The sequence below is a fragment of the Eurypyga helias genome, unplaced genomic scaffold, assembly GCF_000690775.1.
Source record: "Eurypyga helias isolate BGI_N326 unplaced genomic scaffold, ASM69077v1 scaffold9255, whole genome shotgun sequence".
Classification (NCBI taxonomy): domain Eukaryota; kingdom Metazoa; phylum Chordata; class Aves; order Eurypygiformes; family Eurypygidae; genus Eurypyga; species Eurypyga helias.
In genome coordinates this window covers 1-23,354 of record NW_010250776.1, presented here as the reverse complement: position 1 = coordinate 23,354, position 23,354 = coordinate 1, and the positions used below count along the sequence as shown (strand labels likewise).

The 23,354-nt window shown below is 42.7% G+C and overlaps 1 protein-coding gene across 1 annotated transcript; it reads left to right on the top strand.

The window, feature by feature from the left end:
- Positions 1-248: 248 nt before the first annotated feature.
- On the top strand, positions 249-23,095 carry WDR7 (WD repeat domain 7; the record flags this gene model as incomplete). Its single annotated transcript, XM_010151787.1, has 16 exons — positions 249-327; positions 853-1,027; positions 1,969-2,045; positions 5,011-5,130; positions 5,306-5,451; positions 6,484-6,586; positions 7,417-7,558; positions 8,071-8,319; positions 9,287-9,507; positions 10,310-10,505; positions 12,088-12,302; positions 15,806-16,575; positions 17,122-17,210; positions 19,587-19,676; positions 21,617-21,735; positions 22,972-23,095. Coding segments are annotated over 16 exons (2,915 nt in total), but the record flags the coding sequence as incomplete, so codon positions are not given.
- Positions 23,096-23,354: the final 259 nt, after the last annotated feature.

Below are 23,354 nucleotides of genomic sequence, written 5' to 3'. Positions count from 1 at the left end.
GAGCATCCCCGTGGCCTCCTCTGGACTCGCTCCAACAGCTCCGTGTCCTTCTGCTGTTGGGGCCCAGAGCTGGAGCAGAACTGCAGGTTCAATTCAAGTTGATCCTGAGTTTCTGTGATCTAAATACGATTCATATAGTCACTAACAAATGGTTCAGAGATTAAGTTTCTCACAGTGTAAATGATTTTGAAGCTCTTGGAAGATCAAAATATTTTCCATGTTGTTTTAATCTGCTTTTTATGTTTTAGGGAGATGTGTCTATGGGATGTGAATGATGGGAGATGCATCGAGTTTACTAAACTAGCCTGCACACATACTGGCATACAGGTTAGAACTTTGTGCGTGTTTCACAGATTCTGTATTGCAAAGCATGGATCACTATAGACTGGTTATCAAATCACGACTGATTTGTTTCTTTTTAAGCTTAATAATGACATTAAATGCAGACCAAAGTGTCTCATGAATAGTTTACGCTGTATCATCTGTATCATCACACCCAGAGCTGAAAATGTGCTGTGCTTCAGCATTTGAAAAAATGTAGCATATTTAATGAGAGAGCCTGGAAAGAAAGGAAGAAAATGAGAAAATTTTGGGAGTACTGCCAGGGGAGGTGGGAGTGTGAGGATGATCTTATCAGGGAAGGCTGCGGCAGGCTTCTGTCAGCCACAGGAGCAAGGATTGCCTTGGGAGGATAACAGGGCCTCTGCACAGCTCCCCTCATCTCTGCAAAGTAATAGTTTTTAGACATATAGGCATTAGAGTATAGTTGTGAAATGATGGTTTTGACTAAAAAGGGAGTGGCCAATGTCTGACATGGAGTGTAACTTCTGTGTTTTGTTAATATCCACTTAGTTCTATCAGTTTACAGTTGGGACTCAGTGGGAAGGGAGACTGTTATGCCATGGGCATTACCCAGAAATCCTTGTTGTGGATGCCACCAGCCTTGAAGTCCTTTACTCTTTATTATCAAAGATTTCTCCTGACTGGATCAGCTCCATGACTATCATTCGATCCGACAGAACACAAGGTAATTCTCTTCGCGGCTGTCCACACGTGTTTTGCTTTGCTAGTTTGTGTGAATTTGCTAGGTGTTACATTGTGGCAGCTGAGGAGGAGGGCTGTCTCATTCCTGTTTCCTGTTGTGGAGACTAATTCCTGAGAGGTTTGGGGAACGCTAAGGTGATCCCTGCAAACAGAGGGATTTGAGTCTTGAGTTAAGGCTGACAGCAGTTAACTGAGTGTTCCCAAAGTCCTGGAGTGGGAAGGCTGAGTTGCTGTCTTACATCTGAGGTGCTGGAACAGCTGGAAGTGAACTCTCGTGTTAAGTGTTTCCTAAAATTGCCTTTAATTTTATTTCTTTTGCTGTCATCGTTTTTATATTGTAATGAAGAACTCACCCCTCAGATTTTGGGCTTAAGCCAGACCTGTCGGGTAGAAGCAGGCGTGTGTAGGACACTTGATCAGCACTCAGTATAGTTTGTTTTTTGTGAAGGTAAGGACGCTAACAGAGTAATGTTGCAGAGATGCCCTTTGGGAACCCACAGATGCACAGCAGCTCTGCGTGCTTCCCGTTAAACTCCATTGTCCTCACAGGATGCTGGGGGCAGTAACCCCTTGTTTTTTGGGAGAGTGACGGGACAGCCCACTGTGTCTGACAGCAATACTAGAAACATCTGTGATTCCCCTTCCCCTTATTTAGTTTGAGTCCTAACATTAATTAACTGGGACAGGAATGAGTCTGTAAACACAAAACTGTGGTATCTGTGTGTATAGGTACTTCTGGAAATACCATTTTGCAAATAAATGTTTGATTTTATGGTTTTTCTATGATTTCACATCAAACACCTCAGGAGTGTTTTGATAAGTGTTGAGGTACTCTCAGTATATTTTGGTACTCGGATATGCACACGTGTGCAACAAAATGAAGATACCCAATTACTTACCCGCGTCGTCTGTGTTTTTCCCCAGAGGATACCGTTGTAGCAGTTTCGGTGACTGGCATCCTGAAAGTATGGATAATAACCTCTGAAGTTAGTCGGGTGCAGGTAAACGAAGCCTTCTGAATTAATGTTATTTCCTGTTGTGATGGAGAATTTCTAGTAATGCTCTTTCTTTTTCTTCCAGCTACCTAATGGTATTACCTTTTTTTTTGCTCTTTGCCATTTGAAAATCAACTTCCTTCATTTTGCTTTACTGATTCTTTGAGTTAATAGCTGAACTCCTAATCTTTCTCAGGTTTGACTCAGAGAACTTATTTCAAAAGTAAGAGTAGGATAATCTCCAATTTCTACAAATTATTTTTTATCTGTACCATGTAATAATTTGCATTAATGTACAAATATTGTCATTAATCTAAAAATTTTAATTTTTCCTTCTCTAAAAGTTCTTTTCTTGCATTAGGTCATCTTGCACCACATTTCACAGGAGTTTTTGAGTTCCAAAGGGAATTTAGTAATAAAGATTGTTACAGTAATGCTTAACTTTCCAAACTGATACTATATCACACTACTACTATTAAATTCAGTTTAAATATTACTATTAACTATAGTGTTTTCTTTGTGCAAGATAAGGGGGGTTGGAAGTAGGTGATCTTCAAGGTCCCTTCCAACCCAAACCATTCTGTAAGAAGCGTGATGTGGAGATGCCTGAAGGTCTTGCCAAGCGGAGAAAACGGTGCTTAGGAATATTCATTGTTCGGGATTATCTGCAGCTCACTCTGTTATTTGCCAATTCCTGCCTTTCTGTGTAACGATGAATAAGTCTTAAAGCGGGTTCACTACGCATCTTGTAGACCCCTGGCAAATTCACTAGTCACAGAAACCTCTTGTGGAAGATACACCTTACTATAGGTAGAATCATAGAATCACAGAGAGGTTTGGGTTGGAAGGAACCTCAAAGCCCCCCCAGTCCCACCCCTGCCATGGTCAGGGACACCTTCCACTAGACCAGGTTGCTCCCAGCCTCATCCAGCCTGGCCTTGGACATTTCCAGGGATGGGGCATCCACAGCTTCTCTGGGAACCTGTCCCAGTGCCTCACGATCCTCTTCGGGAAGAATTCCTTCCTGATATCTAATCTAAACCTCCCCAGTTTCGGTTTAAACCCGTTACCCCTTGTCGTGTCACTACAGGCCCTTGTAAAAAGTCGCCCCAGCACCCTTGTAGCCCCTTCAGGTACTGGAAGGGGTGATAAGATGTTGAGCAACTGTGGAAAAATAACCTTTTGATCTATAAATGAACTATTTTTTAAATGAACTTATTTCCAGAACGTTTATAATGCCAAAGCAACACAGTTTGCATTATCTTATCCCAGTGTAAGGGATTCCTTGCTTTTGACCCTGTCAGAGGGGGGGATATTCACACACTCTTTTGTTTCATGGTTTCAAACTTGAAGGTCTGTTTGCTCTCAAAAGCGTTTTCTGGCAACCCTTGTCATGCAGCTCGGCATGTTTTTAGCCAACACCGCTTTTAGCAGGTACACTTAAGGCAGCTCAGAGCAGTGAAGAGTGTTGGCCATTAGGCAAGTCAGAAACACAGAGACATAACACAACAGGAGCTTATCACAGTCTGGTCTGTTTGGAATATGGGGAACCTTGAAAGCGTGAAATGTGAGCTGGATCTGCTTAGTTTCAGCTGACTATCTGGTCACTAGGCAATGCGCTGACAGTGATGATACTAAATAGCTGCCGCTAATCTGTCCGACTGGGGAGTTTGTTGGACTTGGTGACGGAAGAGGATACCACCCGCGCTTGCAGATCTTGTTACGAGGAATAACAGAATAAGAACTTCTGCTAGTGTTTGCTCTTGCCTTAGAAGCTGGCCATCTGGCGTCTTACGAAACTGCTTAGTCTTTCACATGGCCTCTGTCCTGTCCCTAAGTTCAGTTTGAGCAAGAAAAAAATATCAGCTGGGTGTTTTCTTGTTTCTATCTGCATGCTGTTCTGTGTTTTCTGTGAAGCTCTGGTTGCTGTCACACTGTCTGAGCTCTTAAATGGCCTCTGTGGAGGATGGAATGCCTATTCCCCATCTTGAAGATGAGGAAATAATTTTTCAGGAGAATACCAGCTTGCCACAGAGATCTGTCGCAGACTAAGGAGCTGTGATCAGGACATCCGAGTCCCCGCTTCTGCCTGAATTGCTTGGTTATCCTGGTTTCCTCTGCCCTGTCTCCACAAGGGTTTTCTCTGAGAGGGAAGAGCCCTGTGAAATCGGTTAGAGCTAGTGGCTTTGCAGACAGGTCTTTCTGTAAGTCTCCTGTTCATGCCCACAGCAGGACATCTGCATCCTTCTCTCATTTCAGCCAGGTGTTTATAACCATAAAGCAGACTCTGGAGATGATGCGTGGCGTGGCTGTCCCCGCTTCCTTCAGGTGTCTCGGTCAGAGTGAAGATGGGCCGTCAGATGTAGAGCTGACAAGCGAGGATTGGCTTGGGAGCTGGTTCATGTGTTCTGGATCTGGACAGATTGGGAGAATGTGCTCAGCAGTGACTGCATCGTAATCTTTGGCCAGGGCTCAGTCTACAGCTGAAAACTGGCAGGCACGATCGTGGTAGTCACCACGAGGAGGGGAATGAGCTCATGTGTTCAGCAGCTCAGCTCTGCTGGCGTGCTGGTCAGTACCTGCACACCAGCGTGGCTAGTGCGTGTGCTCTCTAAATAAAAGCCGTAACCTCCTGGTGGTGTTATTTTTGTCTGTTTCTACACGCCAATTTCTTACCTATCACTTCCTAGTTCTGCTCGTCTGCATGTGTGTCACTCTTATGACAGTCAGCAGGCTTCCCTCTGTCACAGGAAAGCTGGTATTCAACATAAGATACAACTCAGGAGTAAATAAAACGTGTTTATTTCAGTTAAAACTTACAGGAACAAGCTCGTGACTCGAGCAAACTTCGCACCATCCAAATGCCTCTTTTGCAGATGTTGTTACAGCAGGTCATATGGCTGTATTTCATTTCAGCTTTATAATTTTGAATAAAATGCCGTTAATTACATGTTGGTTTTGTGTGTTTTAGGACACAACGCCAGTATTTGAAGAGGAGTCAAAACCTATTTATTGTCAAAACTGTCAAAGCATTTCTTTCTGTGCGTTTACCCAGCGGTCGCTGCTGGTAGTGTGTTCCAAGTACTGGCGGGTAAGCTGAGCAACACCTGGCTGCTTTATTCATTTAATTAACCTGCAGTATGACGTTTAGGTCAAGATGCTCTAAGTTCTTTTAATATGGCTGTATTGAAACCAAAATTGGCTGCTTTTGGGACATATTAAACTGTAATTCGTTAATGACGACAGATTTTTCTCTTTCTTTCCAGGTTTTTGATGCTGGAGATTATTCCCTCTTATGTTCCCTCCCTAGTGAAAATGATCAGACCTGGACTGGTGGCGACTTTGTGTCAGCTGATAAAGTGATCGTGTGGACAGAAGATGGACAAAGTTTCATATATAAATTACCAGCCAGGTAGTCAACAATTAAATACCCCATTTGTTTACTTTTTGAGATTAAAAAATGAGAAATTTTGATGAAATAATGTCATCTTTGACTTTTATTTTGTTTCAAAACCCTATGGATGTTGCATGAAATAGTGTTCCAGGACCATGTTTTAAAGAGTGTGTCCCCTACATGTTTCCTGTGGAAGCAGTAGTCAGGAATTTAGATTGCCCCAACCGAGATCAAAACACTATTTTCTGATACTACAATCCGTTTCACTTCCTAATGGAGTGGTGGGATGGGAAGACGTGTGTTTTGCTGTTGAACAAATGTCATAGATTAAAACAGAATTTAAATATTTCCTTAACCAGGTGCAAATAAAGAAGAAGTAATCACCATTCACATTCTACTCCTGACAGCAAAATCATGTATTTCTGTAACAGCCTGTTAAGGGAAGGCACAAGCAACTGCGTTTGTGCATGTAAATGTGGAAAATACAAAATTAATTTAAAAGTAGATCCTAAAGACGTTTAAATGAACGTAGAATGACAATGCAAAACTTTTTTTCTGACATCTTCATGACATGCAAACACCTGTGGTCTGGGTATAGATAGTTTTACCTTGGAGAACCTTGAATATCCTCACTCTTGAGGAATTGTCAAGAACTCTTTTCTGGCCCTCTTATGTCACCAGAATAGGAGGATGTGAGCAGATCTATCTGGGGATCTGTTGGAGGAATTCTTGGGTTCAGTGTCATTTGGTCATGACCCCACGGGCAAACATGGTGAAGTCCGAAGCAGCTCTAAAGCCAGACTTCCTTCATTCCTTCCGAATGTGTGTGGGAGCTGAGCTGGACACACTTGGAGCAGTTATTACTTGACAAAACATACCCTGTGCAATCAGATTAGAGTAATGATCTGCTCTGAACTGCATTAACAATAGAAAAATGTCAAGTTTAAGAGCTTGGGGGTTGGTTTTTCTTAGTGTTATTTAATTAGCTAGTGATGTAGTAATCACTGTCATGGTATAAGGGACTTGACTTCTCTTTGTTCTTAAACCCAGCTGCCTACCAGCTAGTGATTCGTTTCGCAGAGATGTGGGGAAAGCAGTAGAAAACTTAATTCCGCCTGTATTGTACAGTGTGGTGGACAGGGCGGATAAACAGGTAAAATACTTCTTTGGGGTTTCTGGGCTGCATTTCGCTCCTAGCTAGTTGGAACATGCGTACTTCGTGACCAGTTCTTCTCTTTCAAAGCAGATCTTTAGGATTCCTTCTCCTCCTGGAGAAAGGAGGATAGCAGAGGGAATTTCTCTGCTGTTTGGTTTGATTCTTGTTGGTTTTCAAATAAATGCAGATATTAAGTCTCTGGACGAGCGAACCTTCAGTTCCTGCACACTAACAGTTTCTCACCCGTCAGTGTCTGGAGAATCAGAAGTCGAGTTGTGATGTGCACAATGACGATTCAGCCGAGAGCTTTTAGAATCGCAACTTTGAATATGAAATCTGAAATCCTTACGAAATAAAGAAAATGCAGTTTTGTAGGCCAAGGTCCTCCTGGAGCTTCATTTTTATTTTGCACTGTGAACTGTGTCTGCTGTAAATAATACCTCTGAGGCTGCTGTGTGACATCTCTGGTACTCGTACCACTAGCAACTGATTTACCAGTGCTGTTACTATGAGGCTATCATAGGAATCCTTTTTTGATCTTAACCATTACATCTGTTGCCAAATTTGGACATTGAAACATTTATGTATTTGATTTTTTTTTTCTTTATCTTGTCAGTCAACCTAAAACTTTCTTGTTTCTGTTGTGGACCATGTTCCTTACAAAGCAGTGTATCTTAGTGATGTTAATTTTAGAATACACACATATAAAAGGTACTCTAAGTATGAATATATTGAAAAGGTACAGTGCATTACGTGGGGACAGTAGATTTTGAGGTTAGTACATGGCTTGTATGCATTCTGAAGTTGTTAATTTTATTTTTTAACAGCTGCTAATATGTCCTCCAGTTACTCGGTTCTTCTGTGGACATAGGGAGTTTTCCTATAAGCTGTTAATCCAGGGAGACTCCTCTGGGAGACTGTGTATTTGGAGTGTGCCTGATGCTCTGGAACTACAAGATAGCACAAAAGGTATACCTAATTAACAGCCTTGTTGCCAAGTGTTTTAATGGGCATCTCTATTTTTTTATGATACACTTTGTTGCTGGATAAAGCGCTTCTGCTTTTCCTACAAATCCACGAAGCTGGGTTTTTTCTTCCTGCAACAGTTACAGTAACTTAGTTTTTTTCTATATGATGAAAATCTTAATTTACTATGAATATTTTTCAGTTACTAAGTTTTAACTGCTTTATTTTCCCCCAGATACTGGCTCTGGTCATTGCTGTCTGCTTGTGTAACTCCCTCGCGTAGCTTAAATCACACCCTTTTCCAGTTCTCGCGCGTTGCTGCCGTGTTGCAGTCAGTACGTTCATCTCCAGTGCATACCTTCAGTTTTGTTCAGTGTTGTAACATGGTGTATTTCAACTTTGAGACCTTCTCGGAAAAGCATTCCTAATTTCTCTTCCTGATTTTTATTATTTCTGTTTTAATTTCTCCCACCTAACCCCTCCTTTTGGTTTTTTTCTCCCCTTTTTTTAAACAGGGCTGCAAACAACAACTTCAGTATCCCTCCAGGAAGCTTTTGATCAACTTACTCCTCGCCCTGCTGGCATTATAGACCAACTGAGCTTAATACCGAACATCAACGAGCCGCTGAAGGTCACGGCCAGCGTGTATATCCCGGCACACGGGCGTTTGGTTTGCGGCCGTGAGGACGGCAGCATTGTTATTGTGCCAGCAACGCAAACCGCCATAGTTCAGCTGCTGCAGGGAGAGCATATGCTTAGGAGAGGTGTGCAAATAAGCTTCTGAAAAGCATCGGTTCTGGGGGGAGGGTGCCCTCGGCTGCAAAGCCTGGGCTATTTCTCCTGGATTTTGGCGATGCAGCAGCAGAGGTGCGGTAGGGAACATCTTCCATCTCTTCCAGAACGGCTGTGGGCACGGCATTCAGCTGGGGTCTAGGTGTGCCCCTCAAAGTCCTCTTGGGAAAATGGTGTGTCTGACAGAATTCCAATGTGTGTAGTTAGTTGAGTGTTGTTTGTTGGCCTGCCGTTCTGCATTTTGGTTCCAGATAATGTTATTGTAACACTTTTGCCATTGTAGTTGCAGAATGAAGGTTTTATTCTTACAAATACTGATAAAAGAAAGAGACGTAGGTATTTTTCTGTAAATGCACGGCTGGTTTGACATTTATATACCAGGCTGTTGGTTGTACTCTCTGCTTTACACAACTGGGTCACTTTTATATAACTTTGTACCAAAATGATCTCTTTCTTAATGTGGTTAACCTGCACAAGCACTGGGTGCAGAACACGGCAGCCTTCATGCCAGTGCAGGCAGGGTAAGGTCATGCAGTTTTCCCGGTACTCGTCCTTTAAGGTGTAATTTGGATAAATACATGTTTGATGGGGAAGGGAATTTATTTTTTCAAATCTTTGTGACCTTTTAAAATTACTATTTTTTCTGGAGTTTGCATGGAGGGGAGGCTGTTTTAAGACAGCTGAATGACTTAGAGTGAGATTGTACAGCAAGACAAAAGGAATTACTCACTTCGTGTCCAGTAGAAAAAATTTACACTTAAGAAGGACAGGGCTAATTCTGTACGAATGTTTGTCAAAACTTGCAGTATGTCTGTATCTTTTCAATCAAGAACAGTGGTTTTGATTGTTAACTGTTCTATTGAATTATGTTTTTTCTCTCTTTTCTCTTTTCCTTCTCTATTTTCCTTTCCCCTTTTCCCTCCTTACCCAATTTCTCAGGTTGGCCACCTCACCGAACTCTCCGAGCCCACCGTAACAAAATCACATGTTTACTGTATCCTCATCAGGTTTCTTCCCGTTACGATCAAAGGTATTTGATCTCAGGTGGTGTGGATTTCTCAGTCATCATATGGGATATATTTTCTGGAGAGATGAAACATATCTTCTGTGTACATGGGGGAGAAATTACACAGCTTCTGGTTCCACCAGAAAACTGCAGTGTAAGTTTTATGTAAGATGTCTGATAACCTGTCTCACGCTTTCCCTCAATGCTTCAGCTCCTCAAATCCTTACTGAGCATGTGAATGTAATATAAAATACTGAAGATTAAGCTCTGACCCAAGATAACTCTTGCAGACACTTAAAAAAAATGTTCTGTGGCTCTTGGGTTTGGTCACATCACGTTTTAGCTACGTCAAGGATTAAGAATAGTAGAAAAACGGGATGTTATAACCTAGCTAACTAGGAAATGCTTGGCATTTTATGATACATGATATTAGCAGTGGGAGAGGATTGCCACCGCATGGAAGCAGCCTTTCCCCCAAAGGTGTTTGGAGATCTGATAGGTGAGCGTTCCCTACTGGTTAGCTCCGAGGTCTTAATGGCAATTTTATTTTTCCTAACTTGGATGAGTAGGTAGAGTCTAATGAAGAAAATTACATGTAATGACTTGAAAACCATGGTTTCTCTTTTTTTCTTTGCTTAACAAAACAGTTTCCAGTACCCATTTGCTCTTTATCGTGTGTTAGAGGTGGGAGTCAAAAGCATTTCTGCAACCGCTGTTCTGTTCCTAGTGACCTCAGCTATAGAATCATAGAATCATAGAATGGTTTGGGTTGGAAGGGACCTTAAAGATCATCTAGTTCCAACCCCCCTGCCATGGGCAGGGACACCTTGCACTATAGGCTTACATGCCTGTTTTGTTTATAAAGCAGGTAGTTGAGTGCTGTGCCTGGTCCAGGAAAGAAGAGATTATTAAATGCAAACTGTCTGCATTACGATTGTTTTCTTTTCTTTTACTAGGCAAGAGTCCAGCACTGTGTTTGCTCTGTTGCCAGTGATCACTCAGTAGGTCTTCTGAGTCTGCGGGAGAAAAAATGCATCATGCTGGCATCCCGTCACCTTTTCCCTATTCAGGTGATCAAATGGAGGCCTTCCGATGACTATCTGGTGGTAGGGTGTTCGGATGGGTCTGTGTACGTCTGGCAGATGGATACCGGTAAGGTTAAGTTTCAAGATGTTGATCAAACAGTTTTTAAAGTACACATATGTTTGGTTATGATTCTGCTGGAGCGTGTCCAGGGAAGTGAACAGAGCTGGGGAAGGGGCTGGAGCACAACTCCTGTGAGGAGCAGCTGAGGGAGCTGGGGGGGTTCAGCCTGGAGAAGAGGAGGCTCAGGGAGACCTGATCGCTCCCTACAGCTCCCTGAAAGGGAGGTGCAGAGCAGGGGTTGGCCTCTTCTCCCAAGGGACAAGTGATGGGACAAGAGGAACGAAAGGAAATGGCCTCAAGCTGTGCCAGGGGAGGGTTTGGTTGGATATTAGGGAATTTCCTTCCTGGAAAGGGCTGTCAGGTGTTGGAAGGGGCTGCCCAGGGAGGGGGGAGTCACCATCCTGGGAGGGGTTTAGGAGACATGTGGACGAGGTGCTCAGGGACATGGGTCAGTGCTGGGCTGGGCACTGCTGGGGTAACGGTTGGACCTGATGGGCTGAAAGGCCTTTTCCAACTGAAACGGTTGGATGATTCTATGTGTAAATTGTATCTGAGAGAAGAGTTAAAATTTTTTTTTTGCACATTTATCTTTGGAAATTGAGCACTGCACATATTCCCAAAATGTGTAGATTATGTAAGCCTTTTATAAAAGACACATTTTAGCATTTGGAATAACTCATTTGGTTTTGGAGAAGTACAGCTTGCTGTGCCTGTCATCCCCCTGCGTGTTTTCCTAGCTCTCTTTGGAGATACCAGGTAACGTGTTGGCTGCGCGCGTAGTGGCCTCTCAGTTGATGAGTGTCTGTACTTCCTCAGCGATTTTCTTGAAAGCTTGGTGCAGAATTGCAGTACCTTGAATTTCCAGTAGTTTCTCCATCTGCAGAATGACGAAAACGTTTGTTCGACTTTTTGTATCGTTTGTTCTGTTGTTTGGGGTATGTGGGTTGTGGCCCTTTTTTCGAAAGGAGCTAATACTTAGGTTAGAAGCGAAAAATAAACATTGACAGAATGGGCAACAAGGCATAAGATAAAAACAGGTTTATGTAGAGAATTTTGTGATAACTGAAATCTAGAAAATGAGGAAAAATGCATCAAAATGTATGTGATTACCTCAGCACAAGTAAGAAAAACAGACCCACAGTAATGCCCAAATGTTATTTTTAGCACATTCTGAAAACTAGGTGAGAATTAATTTTAGTGAAGCTCTGGAAAGCAAAGAGGAACCTGAGAATCATCATGGAAAATTTAATAGTTGGGTGGGAGAGGGAACTCAAAATGGTGGAAAACGGCCTTCCACTGAAAATATTGAGCAACTACAGTCATCACTGGTCAGTAAAGAACCACTGTGCATGTGTTAAACTCGTCCTGATGTTTGTTAATGTCTTTTTTTCCTTACACGCTTCATGGAAACCCAGGAAAATGCCATCCTTTTAGGAATACTAGTTCTACAAATAGCTGTTAACACAACAGAGACTGTTATGCCTGGCATCCTGTGGTGTAAATTACGTTGTCCTGCTGTTGTACTTGAGATATTTGGGACATTCAGAATCCCTTCTGCTTAAACTCACGCCTTTCAAAACATCTGCAGGTGCCCTGGACAGATGTGTGATGGGAATAACAGCAGTGGAAATCCTGAATGCCTGTGAGGAGGCCATCCTGGCAGCTGTGGACTCCCTGAGCCATCCCGCCGTCAACCTCAAGCAGGCCATGACGAGGCGTAGCCTGGCTGCTCTGAAAAACGTGGCGCATCAGAAACTCCAGACTCTTGCCACCAACCTGCTTGCTTCCGAGGCGTCGGACAAAGTGAGCTGTGTTTGAGTCGGTCTGGTTTTAATGCACTACCCAAAACGTTTGTTGGCGTAAATAATGGAGTAAAATACTGGAAGTCCTCACTGTAAGTGAAAGGGCCTTAGCCAGTGCTTTGTGCCATTTTAGTTAAAGACCTAAGCTGGTGTTGCCTGGCCGTGGGTCAGTCCTAGGAGTTAATTTTCCTTGAACAAAAGGTATTGGCCACCTTCAGCACTGTCGTGCTGTTTCTGATGCAGGTGCTGTTCTCTAGAGGTACACAATCCCCACCCCATCTCTGGGTGCTGCTCCCCAGTTTGTGACTGTTCGTGACGCCACAGCCATCTCAGTGTGCCCTTAGGGGTAGGCTGAGTGTATTTAAAATCTGGATTTAGCCATGTTTCGTAGCATCCGGGGTGCTTGCTCGGTTGTATATGTGGTGTTATCTTGGGGTATCGAAGGGTACCCGAGCAAACTAGCCTGCGATCCGTATCCATCAGGAGAAAATGTCCCCCTTTGATTTATGCTCTGAGGAACAGAATCAGCACTGCTCTATCCTTCCTTTCTCCTCCTTCCCATACTGCACGTGTTCTGTGTGTTCCTGCAGATCTTGGTAAAGGTGGAGCTAGAGATTTTATTTTGGTGATTGTTGCCATGTGACAGTTTAGAAAAAGTATTCTTAAAATATATGTATAAATGGAGCCAAAGAAACTTAAATGACGAAATTGCCCTCTGAGAAATATTTTAAGTGTTTAAAGCTGGAAGATGTTAATGGGCTTGGTTGAGTCCTAAATATGTCAGTGCTTCATGTTTAAGAGCGGCTTAAGTTCAGTTTTGTGATTTAAGTGGTGGATTCGGACAGAACCGTCTGTGGTGACGCGGTGAAAGCGCTGACTAACCGTTCCTGAGCACGCGTGTCTGCGCACGGGAGTGCGGGAGCAGCGGCGTCTTCACGCCGCTTCGTTTGGACACAAAGCTTTACAATTCAGATGGATGTTACTTAATACAGCAACAGGCTCCTCACCAGTCTGAGCAGGGAGTAGGTGCTGGTGTTAAGGACCCTGCTAAGCAGACCTTCCTGATAATATCAAAATGCTGACTTCCTAATAAAGACCTGTCGGAGTAGACAAGTGTTAAATCTGTTTAGCCGGGCAGGGCCATGCAAAGACATTAGCAGAGTCTAAACAGAAAAACGTTGAATCCTGGCTCCTATTTTCCTTGTCATCAACGCCGGAAGCTGGTGGCCCAGTTAGTGGGGCCGTGGCCAGCAGAGAGCAGCACATCCCTGCCCAGCACACGCTGCCCTCCCCTGTACCCATGGGTATTTATTTTGCCACCCTCTCTTACATTTTTGATGGAAATGTCGATTATTTCAATTATTTGTTTCTTATGATAAATTTTTTTTTTTTTTTTTTTTTACTAAGCATCGTTGAGTCATTCTTGGAAAGGAGCGGGATTTGGCTATTTGCTGCAGTGCTGACGGCGCTGGGCCCCAGCTGTCTGTGTGGCACAGTGACCCAGCCATTGCTGCAGCTCCTCCGAGACGTGCAAGAACAGGGAGTGAGGAGCATGGGCTGTTTCACTTGTCTTTCATAATCCCTGCAATCAAATGAGAATTTTCCTTCCGGTAGCGCCTTCACTTCGTTATGTAAGCGAGAAGAATTTTAATTTGAGGAAAGAGAGAAATTAAAAATCGTTACACTCGCCAGGATATGCAGTAATTAACATCCACGGTGCTTTACGAGAGACAAATCTTTGTGAATGAGAACCCTGAGAATTAAAAAGATACCCTTATTTCAAAGCTGGGTTCATACACTGGAACAGTAGTTAAACATGAGGTGGTGGATAGTCCATTCTGTCATGCCAGTAGGATTTTAGGGGTCTTTACGGCTAGAGTGGAAAAGCAATATATGAAAATGACTTCAGTTTTCATTGGAATTTGTACAAAACTTCCAGCAGCCAGGTACCTGAAGGACTAGAAAGGCTTATTGCCTGGAGTCCTGGAGAGAAAATAAAAGGTACATGTGCATGTCCAATTGTCCGGTTCTAAGGTGTTAAGTAGAAAATGCACCTGTTTCTGAGATGCATAGGGGTAAATACACTTGTAGTGTTCTGCAGGAGAAAGAAAAGGGGTGAAAAATACCAGACGGTGGGTGCTGGTAAAAATAATGTAGTTTTACAGCTCAGATTTTCAGTGGTGAAAATGGCCCTGGGTATTTGAGGCTTCGGAAGATGTGCACTTAGCTTCGCATCAGCGAACAAAGGGAGCGGTATACTGGGATGTGTGGTGAATAGGGTAACAACCTACTATAAGTTAGTGTCTGTGTACAGCATGTTCACTGTTTTGCAGGATAGATAGGGTCTGTATGCAGCGTGTGTGTATATGCATACCTGTTAGTAAGTATATATCTCTAGTGTGTATATAAACCCTGCAAGCTTTGCTAGTTTCTAGGTAACTACCCTGCTGTCAGGCGTGCTTTTATGGTTTACAAAAGACCACAGAGCATGGCAATCTGAGAGACTGCCAAGCTGAAAGTTTCATGGTAAGGCAGCTGAGTTACAGATGGGGAAAGACACAGGAGCCTTGGTTGTATTGCTTTTATTGCTCATATATTAAGAACTTTTGGGTTAATTCTGCTTTCAGTAAAGGCTGATGTTTTATGAACAAACCACTCAGCCTGTGTCAGTTGTGGGAAAAATATCATTTTTCCTGCAGCCCTTCTAGGTGTTTATATGCTCCCTTACATCTTTCAGGCTGTTAATTAAATTGTAAATGAGGAGAAATAATAATTTACTTACCTTTTGAACAAGGTTTGTTTCCGTTAAAAGATTCTTTTTTCACTTGTTTGAGGAAACAAATTACTTGAGCATAATTTTGTATTGGTTATGGAGAGAATAAAATTCTCGCAGTACTCCAAAACTTAATGTTCTTCTGTCCTTTTCTGGATTTCTTTCGGCTTTTATCTCACAGCATGTTAATTTTCTTTCTCTTTTTCCCTTGGGAGGAAGGGAAGGAGGAAGAAGATGGAGTTAAGTAGTAGAATGAACAGCAAGTGCCACACTAATTGACTAATTGTATATCTGGATTAATTTATTAATAGCTTATTTTCTAATGGCATAAATTGATGCTATACTTCCAAATCCAAATAGGAAATATTTAATATGTTATATATTTAATAACAAAGTATTGAAATTTGACTGTTCCTTGGAGTGTAACTTTTCTCCTCTAGAATTCATGCGAAACAAGCGTGAACTTCTCTCTTACCTGGAGAGCTCTATTTATCTGATAAACTGTGGAATTTTTATATTTTAGGGGTGTAGCACTTGATCCCAAGTCTGAAATTCCTGACATTGTGATAAGTGCTGTAAAATTCCGTACTGATACTTTAAAGATGTTTGTTACAACGTGTTTTGTACACATGCGAGTTTTCAAACTTGGACCATCCAGAGCCTCCTTATTTTTGAATTAACTTCATGACAAGTATTTAAAAACATTTCCAAATTGTTTTTCTTTTTTTCAGGGGAATTTGCCTAAATATTCACATAACTCCCTGATGGTTCAGGCCATAAAGACTAACCTAACAGATCCAGATATACATGTGCTCTTCTTTGACGTGGAAGCACTGATTATCCAGCTCCTGACGGAGGAAGCCTCCAGACCCAACACGGCACTCATTTCCCCGGAGAATTTACAGAAAGCCTCTGGTGGGTCTGACAAAGGAGGGTCCTTCCTGACTGGGAAACGGGCAGCCGTCCTCTTCCAGCAGGTCAAGGAAACAATCAAAGAGAATATAAAAGAGCATCTTCTTGATGACGAAGATGAGGATGAAGAATCGATAAGACAGAGGAGAGAGGATGGTGACCCAGAGTATCGCTCTAGCAAATCGAAACCGCTGACCTTATTAGAATATAATCTAACCATGGATACCGCAAAGCTTTTTATGTCCTGTCTTCATGCCTGGGGCCTGAATTCTGTCCTGGATGAGCTTTGCCTTGATCGTCTTGGGATGCTTAAGCCACACTGTTCGGTGTCCTTTGGCCTCCTGTCTAGAGGCGGCCACATGTCCCTGATGCTTCCTGGCTACAATCAGCCCGTAGGCAAACCGTCATATGATAGTGTGGAGTTGGGGAGGAAAATGTCCATTACGGAAGGCCTGGGAAAGGGAACGTACGGCGTATCGCGTGCCGTCACCACTCAGCATCTCCTCTCTGTCATCTCGTTGGCCAACACCCTGATGAGTATGACCAATGCGACTTTCATCGGAGACCACATGAAGAAAGGTCCGACCAGGTACAGCAAATGCACGCTTGAACTTGTGGTCCTTTTGGAGTCTCTCTTGTCGTGCAGCATTTAATTTGTTTAATTTTATGGGTTTGATGTGTTAAATAGCTGTGAAGATCTTGGGTACTCGGATGGAACTGAGTGTATTTATTCTTTCTTGAATGTAGTGGTTTTTTAATGCCAAGGTAACTAGAGTGCTTTGATTGGAGTTATGTAACTTAAAACATTGACAGAACATGGAGTGGTATTAACATGTTCCAGTAGGTCTGAGAGGGTGTTTTTGTTCTCCTTTTCAGTGCTTCTTGTCTTCCAAGAGTTATTTATAACAAGGAGGTCAAAGCCTAAATAAATCAAGATGTACAGATAATCTTTTTATCACCAAAAAGCCAAGCTTACCTAGGAATTGTAAATAAGATATACTTTTTTCTGTCAAACTGACTGGTTTTTATAGGGTTGCTTTTCAAAGCTTGTGTAGTCACAGTACCTTTTAGCAAGTAATCTCTCTTACCACCCTATCCTCCTTCATCTCCCCCTTCATGTACATTTTGTGTTTAGGCCACCTAGGCCAGGCACTCCTGAGATGTCCAAAATGAAGACACCCCCTTCAATTTTGAGTCATGCAGCCCAAGGACAAATTAAGCAAGGTAAAAAATGTCTCGGAATTTGCTTTGCAACAATTTGATATGTCATTTCAGCTCTTGAAACTGGAGTTACTGCCTTACTGTCGAGTGATAGAAATACTTCTAGCTTATACCTGGGAGGAAAAAGCAGTGTAATATTCTAGATAAAAGTTTTAATGAGTAAGACCTTTTTAAACAAGTAAAAAAATTTAAGTAGTATGTACACATTTCTTCACCTTTTTATGGGTGCCTTCCTGCTCCCTCTCAAAACCAGAGCTGCTGATTGATGGGGCACGTGAGCTGCTCCTCCTAAAGCCAAAAATGAAGTAAGTGTAAACCACCATGAGTTGGCCTCTCTAAGGCACATATCCTTCAGCACTGAGTAGAAATTGCCTTTGGAAGTTGCAATTATCTTTTAGCTTCAACTCCTCACTATTAAAACTTTGACTTTCCAAGCTATCTGAATATGGAGAAACTTGGAATTTGCAGAACAATTGGATTTTGCGGAATACAGATGCTTTCTTTGTGGTATTTACCACAGTGTACACTCTGTAAAGGTGTACATCTTCAAACAGGTCTTTTAAACTGTGGATCTGCCCCTGTGTTAGGGAGGTAGTGCACACAACAGGTAACTTAGGCACCAACTGTGTGATTTTTCTTCACTCATGTGCCAAAAAAAGGGAAAGTGTCTAGATCTGAGGAGGAAACTTACCCATGAGCAACGTTTGTGTGTAGTTATTCTGTTCCTAAAGATATAAATATTAATTTTCCATGACCTGAAGGGGAAAATGGGTTTCAGGACTGGTACGCATCAAGCTGTTTGCTGTCATCGGGGTGCTGTATAGATAGGGAAGTAGCCGTCAGTGACAAAAAGCGGAAATAAAAAATCAGGGCTCTTAACACGTGAGCCTGTTTTGGTTTAATTTATGTGTTTTGGTGTTTTTTACAGCCAGTTGTTTTTCAGCCTTGAAAGGTAATTATTTGAAAGGTCAGGATTTCTCAGCGATGGTGTTCGTATGGCAAATTCAGTATGCGAAAAAACGTATTGGTCCCCGAGAGGATCTGTGTCTGTAGTTTTATTTCTAAAGCTATGGTTCTATGATGGTTTTTCTTTCCTGAGTGACAACTGTTGTAGTTACCGATGTTAGAAGTGAGCTGACAGCTACAACAAAACCAGGCAAGAAAGAAACTTCAGAGTCAGACGTCAGTTTCAGTATGCAGTGGGTTTGTTTCCACAAACCATCTTTTGCCTGAAGAATAAATAGCCGTTTTTAAATACACCTACTGAAACAAGGTTTTGCTGCCGTGATTTACGCCAGTCACCCTGTTGCTGCACGCGTGCCATCGTGCTGCGCTGGCCTGGAGAGTAGGGCAGAAGTAGTGTGGAGGCAGATGTCCCACAGTGACAAAAGACGTTCGCTGCACAGAAAGCAAACAGCATTCGGAAGACAATGCCTAATCGGTTCAGGAGCTTGAACCCATTGTTGTTCTGCAACGGAATAAAAGAGGGGGATTAATTGGAAGATGCTTGTGCATGACATATGGTAATTTCTCTATAGGAAGGAAGTGTCAGATAGTGACCTCGAAATCTCTGCCTTGACCTCGGGGCGTAGCATGCGTAAGCCAGAAGGTCTGCGCGTCTTTTCATGTGGTAATATTAAGTCGTGAAGCATCAGTTGGAAGTGGAATGTTTAGAGCTGCTTTTACATTGCATTGGCACCAAGTAATGGTGCAGTTGACAAAACTAATGTCACGGATACCGCTTTGAATAACGTCTTGCACTGTGCTCTTCTAGACTGTGGTCCTGCCCTGTACGCTCTGGATGCTTCCGCTCGAGGTTCTTAGCCCTTTCCTTTGGCCTCGGCGTAAAGGTGCTTGAATGGGGATGTGTTTAAAGCGAACCTGTGTTAAAACTATCCCTCAGTAATACAGTCTGTGCCAGGTGGGGCAGTCCAGGTTTAAAAGGGCTTATTTCTGGGGTTATTAATGAGTCAGGCAAATTCTGAATCTGTCGAAATATGGGAAAAGCACAAGCAGCAGAGCGACTGCTGCGGTTAAAACTCAGCCAGCCGTGCTGCCAGCCCAAACCCGGCCATCCAAAGGTTTGCCATCGCCTCGTTCACAGGTGCCTTTGTCTTTTCAGTCGTGCAGGTTTCTGTTGGCCTGTCTGTGTTTCTCTGCGGCCGCATGCCTTCCTGTCACCGGCATCGCACTTCCTGTGAAACCTAGGATCTTCTTTTTGATTTTGAGTTGAATATTGTCACAGTTTCCTCTGGTTTTGGTTTTTTGTTTTTTTTTTTTTTTTTTTTTCATTCTTCAGTGATACTAATCTGTTTTTCAGAAGCTGCTCTCCTCACTTTTCTGGTTTTTTTTCTCTTTATTTCTCCTTTCCTCTGCAAGTTGCTCCTGCTGTTTCTTCTAGCACTGAAGCTGGTCACTCTGGCTCTGACACTGCTCCTCCTTTACATACCTGTTTCTTAGTCAATGAAGGTATTCTTTCCTCACTTTTCTATCTATTTGTCTTTTTTACTTTCAACTAATGTCCTTTATCATTGTTATGAGTTTAATTTGGTCTATGTAGGAATTTGTCTTAGCAAAAAAGAGACAGAATGAGTTTATATATATGCTGTTCCCTTAATTTTGATACGATCCAGTTTGTGTGTCTTGGACGACCTATAAATTCAGGTCTAGTCTGTCAAAGGTGGTATTTCACACCCCACTGGGGCTCGCTGTTGTCTTCTGACAAAAAAACCCCTCAGCCCTTTTCAAGTAGGGAAAATCCACGTGCCTTTCCCATCAGGAGGTGCGATATGCAGGACAGAAGCCGTAGTACGCGTGGTGTGTTCCACACGGGTGCCGGGTCCTGGCTCTTGAGCGAGTGCCGCTTCTTGGTGTGAAGGTTCAGCCTCCTCTTGAGCCTCCAGAAGCCCTGCGGGGAATAGGTCTTCTGCTCCCGAGATGAATGAGCACCAACCCTCGGTAAGCCACAAATGGAAAGGCTAAAAATTCAACACTCCTTTTAAAATGAAAGGAGGAAACTCAGTTCCGTCATCTAAATTTTCATTTTGGGTGCTTATGAAGACTTTGTGTTTGTTTAAACTACTTGGTTCGCGTTAGGGATAATTTTTTTCTGATAAGCACATGAAGAATGTGTTTCTGCCAAAAACATCAGCACAAAAACCAACCAACCAACCCCCCCATATATCCCTGTAGGCAAGTTGCTGTATATCAGGGTTTTATGCCCTTATTACTAAACTATAAATTCCTGCTCTCACTCATCTCGGGTAGTAAAACAGCAGTCTCTTAAATTGGAAATTCCTCTTTTTAATCCATTTTTCTTAAGGAAGATTGACGTACTGATTTCTTGTAGCACCACAAAGAACTTCACTAGCAAAAATATTTAAAATTTTATGCTTAGTATTGCTGACAATTTAAAAATACAGCTGTATACACTTGCCTGAAGTACTTGTCCCGTTTCCCAAGTCGATGCAGAGCGTAATACTGAAAGAATTCTTTAGCCTGGAGTGCTTTACAAGCGTTTTACAAGCTGTGTTGTTGGAGCTTGAATCGCTTATCCCTCCTGCTTTTAACTGCACGATGTTGCAGGTCTGTCGTGTGATGCACCTGGAGTAAGCTTGTGGAGGGGAGATTTAGGGAAGGAGGGCAGACAAATACACACTCGTACATATTCACGCTCTTTCTAAAATGGGACAGAAGATGATGTAATCTTTGCAGTGGTAATTCATATGCTAAGTCCTCTGTTAGTGAACTGGATCGCACTTGCATGTCGGGCATTAAATGCCGTAAGTAAAGCTTATTACGTTTTGGACAGAGCTTTTGAATCTTGACCTCGGAACCATGGCGTATGCTTTGCAAAAAATTGGCTATAATACACTGAGGGACTCGGGGTTTTTTGTATTTATATGTATGTTGAGTATACTCCTAGGGATTCAAGTTTAAAATCCAAGCATGCGACTAGATACCAAAGTCTTTTTGAGAGGGAATGGGAGGAAGAGGGATGTTTGTTTAATCAGGGCTGCTTTGAGGCAGTCTTCGGCTGTCTCGTTTGACCCTGGCACGTCTCGGGGGACATGCCTCACGAACTAGCTGGTCAGCTCCCCGAGACATGATTTACACCTGGAAGGTCTTGTTCCTGTCCGATACAGAAAGCACATGCGCTGTGCAGCCTGCCCTCAGGTCAGTAAAGATGGGCTGAGCCCCTGGTTCCTACGGCAGAAGGAACAATTCTGGTTTTCTGCAGCAAAATTGGCTCTATTGTATTTTTCCTCTCCCTCTTTCTCCCACCTTCTCCTGAAGACCTACTGCGTGCCAGGCCAGTGGCCAATGTAAATTTAATTGGTGGCATTTTTGACTTCAAACTGCTTCAGTGTTTATGATGTTTATGTTGCTGTTGCGATGTGTTTTACCAGGGTGGAGCCAGCTCGCTGCGATGCACTGCGTAATGCTCCCCGACCTGTTGGGACTGGATAAATTCAGACCTCCTCTTCTGGAGATGCTGGCTCGCAGGTGGCAGGACCGATGCTTGGAGGTGATTTCACTAGTGATTTTGTACTGCTACGGGGTTTTTTTTGGGTTTATGTTGTCTTTTTACTGATCGCATTTTCCATTAATTTTAAAAAAATTTCATAATTATTTTTGCAAGTTCCTGCAGTTTTTATTTCCGAATCAGTAAGTTAATTTTCCAGTTAATCTGTCAAAATGTTGAGTAAGTCATCGTGTCTAAATATACATAGGAGTTCTTTTTACCTTCATTTATCAATAAAGAAATAATTTAATGAGAACATTCCATGACTCCATTAAGAATCTCACTAAGATTAAAAAAAACCCTACGTTTATATTTTTCAAGACTGCTGCCTTGTTTTATTTTTTGGGGCATGTATACAGTAGCCAGTAAATGGTTTCTAACCCAACTGTTTAGTAAATGACTAGTTGGCCTTAACACTCCACCGGTGCTGTTGTAGCAGAGAAATGGTTGTCTGTGTAGCTTCCCAAGTGGGAAAGGAATGAGAGAGCTGGGCTGTAGGTCTCAGCCATGCTTTAATTTCATTGGGAATATGGCTTTTGCTCCCTGATTGCTAGAACCATGTACTATGAGGTGGTTTCCTTAGAGGATAATTAAAAATTTTAATGAGTTTCAAAGTAAGCAGCGGAAGTCTAGTTTCTGGATGTCCTTAGGGGCATAGCGTGCATCTATTCCATTTGTCCATAGTTTTCTATTTACCATACTCAAATCACTCAATTTCCTCATGCATTAAATCTTTTATACCCAAGATAATGTGTGTGTTCACGAATGTGCCTGCATGTGTGCGATATTAACGGGGACAAATAGTACAAGAAGGTATTTTGTATTTGGTGGTATAAAACCACAGGTTTTGGGGTTTGGGTGTTGGCCTCGGTCAGTCTTACCATCTGTGCCGAGAGCAGCACATCCGTGGAGGCCAGGGGGAGGTGGGACAGCTCTTTGGGTTCTGCACTGCAACCCGGGGACAGAGTTGTGACATTCACCACCCCGTTTTCTCCTGGGGCTGCACATCTTTGCTGTGTCCTGTCAAGGGTTGTCGTAGCTGCGGCGCGTGCTCTTCATTTTGCTGCTGTGTTTAGGTGGAGAGAGCTGGAGGGAAAAATGAAGGTCTTCTAAAAGCTTAGTTTAGTTTTCTGTAGAAGGTTTTTACGTGGGGCTTTTTATTCTTCCTAAATTATACTGTAAGCACACGGAGAAATACGTAGTATTTGAGTTTGTGTGACGTTCCCGTTGGCTTTACAGGTACGAGAAGCTGCCCAGGCCCTGCTGCTAGCAGAACTGCGAAGGATCGAGCAGGCGGGTCGGAAAGAAACCATTGACGCGTGGGCTCCTTACTTACCCCAGTACATTGACAGCGTTATATCACGTAAGTGATGCTCAGTTAAACCCAAAAGTAACTCGGCTGATGAAGTACGTATCATTGGGATTGGAGCGCCTTTTCCAAAGGCTATGCTGTAATTTGGAGGTTTCAAGGAAGAAACCTGCTATGAAAAGAGCTGATATGGTAAAACACTGGTGTTTCTTTTCACGTATATATAACTAGATTGTAGAAGTTGTTGTGAAGGGAACCTTTGTCATCCCAGGAGTATGGAAGGATTCCATTCAACAAGGCCAAGGGCAAGGTC